This window comes from Falco biarmicus, chromosome 2 (assembly GCF_023638135.1).
Source record: "Falco biarmicus isolate bFalBia1 chromosome 2, bFalBia1.pri, whole genome shotgun sequence".
Taxonomy (NCBI): domain Eukaryota; kingdom Metazoa; phylum Chordata; class Aves; order Falconiformes; family Falconidae; genus Falco; species Falco biarmicus.
The window spans coordinates 548,089-557,068 of record NC_079289.1 but is presented as its reverse complement, the minus strand read 5'-3'; the positions used below and the strand labels follow the sequence as shown (position 1 = coordinate 557,068).

Genomic DNA, 8,980 nt, shown 5'->3' with positions numbered 1-8,980 from the left:
GGGGCCCCCCGAGGCAGGACACAGGCAGGGGGTGGGATGCGGCCCGGCAGGACCCCCACCACAGCAGTGTCCCCCAGCCTGGGGCTGGCAGAGCTGGCGCTGGGGGTCCCCAGGTGTTGTCCCCCCTTTTCCCCTATCAATTCCCCAGTCCCACCCTGCGCACCCCGGGGTGCCGGTGACCCCTGGGCCCCCAGCGTGGCAGCGGTATACCTTCAGGGGTCCTGTCGTATCGCCCCCATGTCCCAGTGGCAGGGAGACCCGTGCCCCCCGTTTTGCTGGGCACAGTGGTTTGGGGGGACAATGCGACACAGAGAAGTTGGGCTGAGGTCCCGTGTCACCTCCAAAGTGGGGCAGGACTGAGACCCCCCACCGTTCCCCTCTCCATCCCATCACCCCCAGCCCCATGGCACCCCAACGCTGAGCGGAGCAGGAGCATTTATTCCGCAGCTGCATGCGAGTTGGGGATGACAGCAGCACGTGGGTGTCCCCTGGGGGGGCACGGCACAGGCCGGACACCCCTGTGGCCACCCACTGCCTGCTCCTGCCTGCAGCTCCCCCTGCTCAGAGCAGGCACAGGAGGGTGGGCAGCAGCAGAAGCAGCAGCATTGGGAGTGGGGGCGTGGGGCAGGCAGCAGCGACATGGGCATAGTACTGCGCCACGGCCACGTTGGGGTTCCCCTGCACAGGGTCGAACCACATCTGGATGCAGCGGCCGCTGCCGCGGTGGTAGGAGCTGTAGTTGTAGGAATGGGACCAGATCTCCTCGCAGAGTGTGGCCGGCTTGGGGAAGACGTACTTGAACTTCTGGCACATGGTGCCCTGGGGACACTGGTTGGTGCCTGTGGGAAGGGGGTGTGAGGTGGGGGGGAGGGGGTGTCTTTGGGATGGGAGGTGCTGTTCCCCTGTGCATCGTGGAGGTGTCAGGATCCTGATGGGTCTCCCCGGTGGGTTTGACCCTGGGGTGGCATGGGGACACCCACCCCACTGCCAGCCTCCCTGCCATCACCTTCCACCCCAAACATGCTCAAAGCCATTGGGGTGGGGGGGATGCAGCCACCTTCCAGGTGGTGACTTGGGGGCGTCCCCATGCCCCTCCACTGACCTGTGGTCCAGTTCCAGCCCTTATGCCAGTTGACCTTGCAGGTGACGGCGTCCTGGCAGTCCTCCCACCACTGCTCGCAGTCCTCCCGACACAGTGGTACATACAGGATCCGCTCCTTCCGCCAGCTGATGTCCGTCTATGGGGGCACCCCAGTTCATCCCAGTTCACCCCAGGCATCTCGCCGTCCACCAGGGTGAGGCAGGGGGGAGGGGGGGTCTGCACCCACCTGGTCAATCCAGGGCCCCAGGTTGGGGGAGCACTCATAGAGACACATGTCCTGGATGAAGTGGCGCTTGCACTTCTCTGGCATGGCCCCACAGTGGTCCCAGTTGAAGCTGTACAGGTAGGACTGGTCCTGGTGAGCCTCCACACTGGTGTTGGCGGTGCAGCAGGCGTTGTCCTTCCACAGGGCGCACTGCACCAAGGCAGCCAGGGCTCAGCAGGGACTCACCAGCCCTTCCCGGCACATGGAAAGCACAGACACCCACGGGGGGGTGGCACCGGGTAATGGAGACCGCAGGTGGTCCCCCATGACACCGCTGGGGTCTGGCCCGGTGACCCCAGGGTGGGTGATGCCACGGGGTGCTGGGGGCGGTGGGTGAAGGACCCTACCTGCCCGTAGAGCTGCCCCTCGGGGCCGGGCTCCCTTTTGTGGTGCTTGGCATCCATGCAGACATTGAGCAGCAGATCCCGCGCGGCGGTGGTGATTGCAGCTGGCCAAGCCAGGAGTGCCAGCAGTAGCCACGCAGCTGCCATCGTCCTGCTGGCAGCGATGGCGGGGTCAGCATGGCAACACGGGGGGAGCACTGTCACTCATCCCCGCGGGGACACGGCACTGGCAGGGACAAAGTCCCCCGCGTCTGCGTCGTTCCCCCCCCCCCCCAACCTCACTGTCACGGCCAACCCTCAGCCTGGGACCACCGGCGGGGGGGTTGGGCTGCTTACCTGGGGGGGGTACCGGGTGGCGGGTGCTGCGGGACGAGGGTGGTTCATCTCAAAGGTCACGGCGCAGCACAACCCTTGGCCACCAATCACGGCACGTCACCTGTCACCAGCGCGGGGGCATGGCAGGTCGGGCGGCACACGGAGGGGTCCGGACCGGAAGGGGCGCTGCGCCCTGCTGCCCCTGCTGTGTCCCGACCGACTGAGCCCAGCCGCTCCGGCTCTGCAGCAGCCAGGATCCGTCCTGCGGCGCCAGGCAGGGGCCGAGGCCAGCCAAAATCTATTCGTTGCTGTTTTTCCTTCGCTCGCAGCCAGCTGCGGCGGGGAGTTGGCCCTGTACCCCGACGCCAGCACCAGGGCCAGGCAGTGGCCCCCATGTGCCCCACAGGCCCCACGGATACACGGAGGGGACACGCGCCAGTGGGTAAGGAGTGTCCCCAGTGGGGTAGGTACCCCCGAGGGGGTCACAGATAGCCCCGGGGGGCTCGATACGGTATGTCACATGGGAGTGGCAGTTGCAACCCTGTTGGGGTCATAGATACCCCCGGGGGGGAGTCACAAATGCCCCGGGGGGGGGGGGGGGCAGATGCCCCGGGGGGGTCACAGATACTCTGTGAAGGGGTCACAGATGCCCCCCCAGGGGGTAGATGCTCCATGACTGTGACAGTTACCCCCCTATTGCGGTCATAGATACCTCTAGGGGGTGTCACAGCTGCCTCCAGGTGGGGGGGTCACAGACACCCCTGGGGGTGCAGGTACCCTGCCATTGGGGTCACAGATCTTCTCCATGGGGAGAAGATACTCCTGGGGGAGCAGATACTCCATGGGGGTCACAGACACCCCTGGGGGGGCAGGTACCCCCCCAGTGTGGGTCACACATGCCCTGGGGGGGGGGGGGGGAGGGCAGGTACCCTGCCATTGGGGTCACAGATCCCCCCCGGAGGTCACAGAAGATGCCCGGGAGAGGGCAGGTGCCCCCCAGTGGGGGTCACAGATACCCCGGGGGAGGCAGGTGCCCCCCCTGGAGCTCATAGGTGCTCCACAGGGAGGGACAGATAATGGGGGGGGGGGGGGGGGGGAGTGTGCCCCTCGGGGCGGGCAGAGATGCCCCTAAGGGGTCACAGACCCCCCCCAGGGGTCACATCTCCCCGCCGAGGCCGGTCCCCGGAGTCGGACGCCCGGGGGGGGTGGGCTGGGTGACACACACAACCACCCCAGCTGTCAATCAGGCCTCGCCCCGAGGAGCTGGCCCCGCCCCTTGCAGGCGTGGCCCCGTTGACACGCTCTTCCCTGCTCCCATGTTCCGTGCGGGGCGGCGCTTCACGACTGCTTCCGGCAGGGCGAGGGCCGGGTTGTACTTCCGGGTCGGCAGCCGGTGGAGGCCCGGCCCGCTCCGCTCCCGGTTTTTCACACGTACCCCTTCGCCGCGCCATGTCTACACTGTTCCCCTCTCTGCTGCCCCGCGTCACCGAGTCCCTGTGGTTCAACCTCGACCGGCCTTGCGTGGACGAGACGGAGCTGCAGCAGCAGGAGCAGCAGCACCAGGCCTGGGTGGGCCCCGGGCCGGCGGGTTAGGGGGCTGGGGGGGCTGGGCAGAGTACCGGCCCCGGGAGGGGCTGCGGGCCCGGGTGAGCAGTGGGCTCCTGGGGGTCCCCGCAACCCGGGCTGTGCCGAGGGATGTGGGGCCGCGCCTCAGCCCCCTACCCCGGTTGCACCAGGGGAGTCCCGGCCTCCCCGCGCGGTGACCTGCAGTGCTGGGGGCCTGCATGTGCGCTGCCGCCAGCCTGCTAACAGTGGCCAGGGTTCCCGGGGCGCTCCCCCAGCGATTTCGCTGTTTCTCCCTTTTATCTGAGGGTTTTGCAGGGTCCCGGAGCCAATGCTGCCGTCACAGGCACTGCTAGCTGGTGGGCTTGTCGCTGTGACCTGTCTGCTGCGCTGGCTCTGTGTAGGCTGGTCCCTTGTTGCCTGCAGCGGCCTGAAGCTCCCTGGTGTCTGTGGGGGTTGATTAAACAGCTGGTGCTGCCAGCAGACCCCAGTTAATTAATTAACCTCCTGAGGAAGGCGAGTGGCAATTTCTGATCCCAGTAACCCACAAGTGCCTTGTACTGTGAGTGCGGTTCAGTGCCACAGCCCTACAGCGGCCCCTGAGTATGGGGGGGAAAACCATCTACTTGATTAAAGCTTAAAAAAGAAACCTCGGTGATTAAATTGTTACAATTAAATAATTTCAATCAATAATTAAAACCTCATAGTCTGGGAGAAGGTTCAAGTCCCTTTGGGTGGGAGATGCTGAAGTGTTTTAATTGAGCTTTAATTATCTGTGTCTCTGGCTGAACAGACACCTTGGGTTTGGGTTCTTTTTTATAAAACAAAAAAGCTAAGAAAAATACGGTGTTCGAGCCCTGCCCACACTCCCCAGGCCATGCATGTGGACACCCTCTCCGTCCCAGGGTGGCTGCTGTGTTGTTGGGATCACTCTGCCTTGTGCCAAGGCATGCAGGCAGCTGCCTGCAGCTGCTCTCCCCTGCCTGCCCCTTGCCTGGAGATGCTGGGGGCAGTGGGACTCCTCCAGCAGCTGCCAGCCACTGTTAGGAAGGAGCCCAAGGGCTGGAGGGGACAGCAGCCAAGTGGGAAGGGCTGGTTTGCTGGTGGGGAGCTATGCTGGGCTGTTGTGGAGCTGTCAGGGTGCTGATGCACCTTCCCACACACACACCTTTTCCCTTCCCAGCTCCAGAGCATAGCCGAGAAGGACAACAACCTGGTGCCCATTGGAAAGCCAGCATCTGAGGTGGGTGTGGTGCTGCCGGTGAGGCAGGGGCAAGCCGCGGGGTTCAGGCACAGGGGTGTTGAGTTGTTGGTGTGGCTCCAGGCCATGGCCTAAAGCCCTCAGTGGGGCTGGTGTGTCTGCAGCATTACGATGAGGAGGAAGAGGAGGACGACGAGGATGATGAAGACAGTGAGGAGGACTCGGAGGATGACGAGGATATGCAGGATATGGATGAGATGAATGATTATAATGAGTCTCCTGATGATGGGGAGATCAATGAGGTAAAGAGCAGGGCTGGGGGTGTGGGCTGGTGTCCCTGCCCTACCAAGACCCCAAAGTGTGGGGGGGTGCACGGTGCGCAGCACGTGGGAACCTGGGGGCCTTGTCTCCTCCACCCCCTCTGCTTGGTCCTGCTCTGGTCAGGGACTGGGGAGGGTCTCAAACTTTTCCCCTTCCCAGGTGGACATGGAGGGGGCAGAGCAGGATCAGGACCAGTGGATGATCTAATTCTGCTGTGGCCACACCAGACCAGAGGCTGGGGAAGAGCCCTCCGCAGCTCTGGAGCCCTGGTGTGTGGTTTGGCGAAGCTCCCACCATGGCTGCTGCGAGGGCTGCGTGGGGCAGGGGGGCTCAGGGTGAGGCTGCCTGAGGGGCGCAGATTGGCACTGGAGTGGCGCTGGGGAGCGTGTGGCTCAGCCCGGCACAGCGTCTTTTCTAATAAACTCAGTTTTCAAGAAAACAGCCCTCGGATCTGGTGTCGGAGGCACACCGGGGTGGGTGCTGGGAGCTGCGGGGATGCCATGCGGTTGGGTGGGGGTCTGTGTCTCTGGGGAGAGCCGGGCTTTCCACTGCACTTCCCTGGGGTCTCACGCAGACGTTTCTCTGTGGCTGTAAGAGGGAAGAGGCTCAGGCAGGAGGTTGTACGGGAAGAGGTCCCCTCTTCCCACCTGCTGCACTGCCCCCACTGCCACACCCCCACCACAGACCACCGCAGCCACCACGTTTCCTCCAGAGACTTTGTTTATAGCTGAGCGTGGTTAGTCGGGGACCCAGTGTTCCCCGTGGTCACCACAAGGCACGAGCTCGCTGCCTGGCTCAGCGGTTACCGGTATAGCAGAGCTCGGCGATGCCATCGGGGATGGCGTGGAAGTACTCCAGGCTGGCGCGGTGCACCTTGCAGCGGTATTTACCACAGGTTTTGGCGTACTGCAGGAAGTGGGGTGCACCGGGGAAGAGGACGTTGTCAGCCAGGATGGTGGCCCCCTCAGCCAGCAGCTGGTGGGTTTCCAGCAGCTGCAGGTCCCGTAGGTAGCAGCGCTTCCAGTGATCCATGAAGACGAAGTTGGCCTTCAGCAGGCCGTGCTTCTCCCTCAGCCGGGGGATCACCTCCTCCGATGGGCCCACGATTAGCTCCACCTGTGCCACAGCCCCTTCAGCCCCTGCCTTGTGGTACCGGGGTGCTGACCCACCACCTGCAGCCCTCCCCCCACCCTGCTGCGTGGGGTGTTGGGGAGTGAGCGGTGGCGAGAGCTCCATGTGGGAGAGGATCTCGCCTTGCCGCTCCCCCCTGTCCCACCCAGCAGCAGCTGTGAGGTGGGACAGGGTGGCAGTGTCATCCCCCCACCCCTCTCCTCTCTGGCAGTGGTGGGAAGAGCCGGCCTTTCCCCATTCCCAGGTGGGGCGCTCACCGTCTGCTCGTCGAAGCCGGCCAGGCGGATGACCTTCTCGGCCACGGCAGCGTGGCGGGGGTCCAACTCCACGGTGTAGAGGCGGGCACCAGGAGGCAGCCCCTGCGCCAGCAGCACTGTGCCGTAGCCACAGTAGGTTCCCAGCTCCAGCACCCGCAGCGGCGCCCGCTCATAGAGCAGCCGCTCCACGATCCTCCCTGCCATGGCCCAGATGCCTCAGCACTGGGGGGCAGGGGCGGGGCAGGGTGCTGCACCCCCCAGACCCCCCTTCCCTGGGCAAGGGGACAGCGCTGAGAGGGGCAGCAGGTCTGGTGTAGTGTGGCAGGAAGGAGGTGAGCAGCTGTGCCACGTGCCCCGAGTCAGCCCTTCCCACAGCACCTGTCCCCTGTCCCCAGCCATGCTGGGGGGGCTGAGCACTGGCAGTGGTGCCATGACTGTGGTGGCAGTGTCACCACCATGCTGGCAGTGCTGTAGCTGTGCCATAAATGCCGTGGCCTATAACAGCAGTGCCACAGCTGTGCCAGCGATGTTGTGGCCATGGCCACCCCAACAGTGCTGTGACTGCACCAGTGGTGCCACAGCCATGCCAATGGTGCCATGGCCACACCGACAGTGTCACAGCCCCGTCAATGGTGCCGTGGCCACACCGACAGTGTCACAGCCCCGTCAATGGTGCCGTGGCCACACCGACAGTGTCACAGCCATGTCAATGGTGCCGTGGCCACACCGACAGTGTCACAGCCATGTCAATGGTGCCGTGGCCACACCGACAGTGTCACAGCCCCGTCAATGGTGCCGTGGCCACACCGACAGTGTCACAGCCCCATCAATGGTGCCGTGGCCACACCGACAGTGTCACAGCCATGTCAATGGTGCCGTGGCCACACCATCAGTGTCACAGCCAAGTCAATGGTGCCATGGCCAAACCAACAGTGCCATGGCTGTACCAGCAGTGCTGTGACCATGCCAACAATGCCATGGCTGTGATGATGGTCCCATGACTCTGCCGTTGGTGGTGTGGCTGTGCTAATGGTGCCATAACCATTCCAATGATACCCCATGCCTGTGTCAATGATGCTATGGCTGCCCCAGTGGTGCAGTGGCCCCATGCCATTGGTGGCATGGTAATATTGGTGCTGTGGCCATGCCATTGGTGCCACAGCCATGGCTGGTGCAGGGACCCCTGCAGCACATGCGGGTGAGGGTTGCACTCACCTTTGATGGGCCCTACGCTGCTGAGGTGCTCGCAGCAGTAGCACCACTGGTCGAAGGTCTGCAGGATGTGCCGGGGGTCCCCAGGGATGGCATGGGCCAGCAGGTACTGGAAGGCGCGCTGCTCCCGTGGGACGCCGGTGAGCCGGTCCCGCAGCCAGCCCACCAGCACTGCCCGGTACAGCAGCACCAGGTAGTGCCGGTAGCGGATCAGCAGGGTGACAAGGAAGGGGAGGAAGGCCAGGGCAATCGCCGGTGACACCATGGTGAAGGGGTGAGGCTGTGGAAAGGGCCCCCCACAGGGCATGCTGGGGTGGGGGGGTCCTCCCAGGGTGCTAGCCCTGCAGCTCTCACTCATGCCATGAGCTGACAGTGCTCTGCACCTTCTGGGAGTGCCTCTCCCTGGGCTCTGGCGCTGCTGGGGCAATTTGCTGGCCCCCAGGGCTGCAGGGCTGTGGTCAGAGCTGGGCCAGGGCACCCTGGGGTGCTCTGGGGGCAGTGGGGGCACCGGGAGCCCCCTGTGCTGGGGCTGAGTGGTCCTGGGGGGTTGGGCTGTGGGGCTGCTCGGGGGGGGCAATGCCTGGCACAGCCCCTCACACTCACCTTGGCCCAGCTTTGCTGCCCCCGTGCCCCACATCCTGCACCCCATATCCTGCATCCCGCACCCCACATCTTGCGCCCCACACCCTGCACCCTGAGCTGTTGGGGGTCCCCAGCTGCAGCAAGGGGACAGGGTGGGGGGGGGGTGGCACCTACCTGTCCCCACTCTGCAGGCAGCAGACAGGCAGCAGGCAGCGAGCAGTGCCAAGCCCTGCTGCACACTTAATTATTGATGGTGTCACCTTAGTCACAGCCAGCACTGGCTCCGGTTACCCGGCTGAGGGGCTGGGGACATGGGGACAGGGCCAGGCTGGTGCTTGCGGGTGGCTCTTGAGCTGTGGGAGTGGTCCTGGAGCTGGGATCCCTTCTCTAGGGTTGGGGTCCTGTCACTGGGATTGGGGTCCCGGGACTGGGGTTCACTGGGATTGGGGTCTTGGGACTGGGGTTGGGGTCTTCTTACTAGGGCTGGGGTCTTGATACTGGATCCTGATGCTGGGACTGGCGGACTGGGACTGGGGCTGGGGTCTTGTCACTGGTGTTGGGGTCCTGATACTGGGACTGGGTCCTGATGCTGGGGCTGGGATCCTGAAACTGGGGCTGGGGCCTGATACTGGGGCTCGAGCCCCAGTACTGGGGCTGGGGTCCTGATACTGGGGCTGGGGGAGTACA

General features: G+C 64.5%; 3 protein-coding genes across 6 annotated transcripts; 1 reads left to right on the top strand and 2 right to left on the bottom strand.

Annotated features, from left to right (window-relative positions):
- Positions 1 to 418: 418 nt before the first annotated feature.
- On the bottom strand, positions 419 to 1,922 carry LOC130144971 (folate receptor alpha-like). The gene is made up of 4 exons (XM_056329305.1): positions 1,715 to 1,922; positions 1,329 to 1,517; positions 1,103 to 1,238; positions 419 to 839 (listed from the first exon to the last, which is right to left on the bottom strand). The coding sequence occupies exons 1-4, from the start codon at positions 1,856 to 1,858 to the stop codon at positions 562 to 564; spliced, it is 747 nt and encodes a 248-aa protein (XP_056185280.1). The 5' UTR covers positions 1,859 to 1,922; the 3' UTR covers positions 419 to 561.
- Positions 1,186 to 5,550, top strand: ANAPC15 (anaphase promoting complex subunit 15). Of its 4 annotated transcripts, XM_056329303.1 has the most exons (5): positions 1,186 to 1,295; positions 2,356 to 2,468; positions 4,773 to 4,832; positions 4,955 to 5,092; positions 5,271 to 5,550. In XM_056329303.1, exons 1-5 carry the CDS (start codon positions 1,241 to 1,243, stop codon positions 5,316 to 5,318), a joined length of 414 nt encoding a protein of 137 aa, XP_056185278.1. In that variant the 5' UTR covers positions 1,186 to 1,240; the 3' UTR covers positions 5,319 to 5,550. The 4 variants fall into 4 exon arrangements, with proteins under 4 accessions (XP_056185278.1, XP_056185276.1, XP_056185277.1 ...); XM_056329301.1 differs by lacking the exon at positions 1,186 to 1,295 and having other exon boundaries at positions 1,798 to 2,468; XM_056329304.1 differs by lacking the exons at positions 1,186 to 1,295; positions 2,356 to 2,468 and adding an exon at positions 3,303 to 3,595.
- Positions 5,551 to 5,641: 91 nt separating this feature from the next.
- On the bottom strand, positions 5,642 to 8,980 carry TOMT (transmembrane O-methyltransferase). Its single transcript, XM_056329300.1, has 3 exons — positions 7,715 to 8,980; positions 6,500 to 6,696; positions 5,642 to 6,227 (listed from the first exon to the last, which is right to left on the bottom strand). Exons 1-3 carry the CDS (start codon positions 8,367 to 8,369, stop codon positions 5,907 to 5,909), a joined length of 1,173 nt encoding a protein of 390 aa, XP_056185275.1. The 5' UTR covers positions 8,370 to 8,980; the 3' UTR covers positions 5,642 to 5,906.

Coding starts and splice junctions, on each gene's coding strand:
- ANAPC15 (XM_056329301.1), top strand. CDS start 1,875: ATGGCGGGGTCAGCATGGCAACACGGGGGGAGCACTGTCACTCATCCC. Junction 2,469..4,772: donor GAGGGGACACGCGCCAGTGG/GTAAGGAGTGTC, acceptor TTCCCTTCCCAG/CTCCAGAGCATAGCCGAGAA. Junction 4,833..4,954: donor TTGGAAAGCCAGCATCTGAG/GTGGGTGTGGTG, acceptor GTGTGTCTGCAG/CATTACGATGAGGAGGAAGA.
- LOC130144971 (XM_056329305.1), bottom strand. CDS start 1,858: ATGGCAGCTGCGTGGCTACTGCTGGCACTCCTGGCTTGGCCAGCTGCA. Junction 1,518..1,714: donor AGGGGCAGCTCTACGGGCAG/GTAGGGTCCTTC, acceptor GCCTTGGTGCAG/TGCGCCCTGTGGAAGGACAA. Junction 1,239..1,328: donor TGGGGCCCTGGATTGACCAG/GTGGGTGCAGAC, acceptor GTGCCCCCATAG/ACGGACATCAGCTGGCGGAA.
- TOMT (XM_056329300.1), bottom strand. CDS start 8,369: ATGCAGGATATGGGGTGCAGGATGTGGGGCACGGGGGCAGCAAAGCTG. Junction 6,697..7,714: donor CAGCGTAGGGCCCATCAAAG/GTGAGTGCAACC, acceptor GGGCCATGGCAG/GGAGGATCGTGGAGCGGCTG. Junction 6,228..6,499: donor CCGGCTTCGACGAGCAGACG/GTGAGCGCCCCA, acceptor GCTGTGGCACAG/GTGGAGCTAATCGTGGGCCC.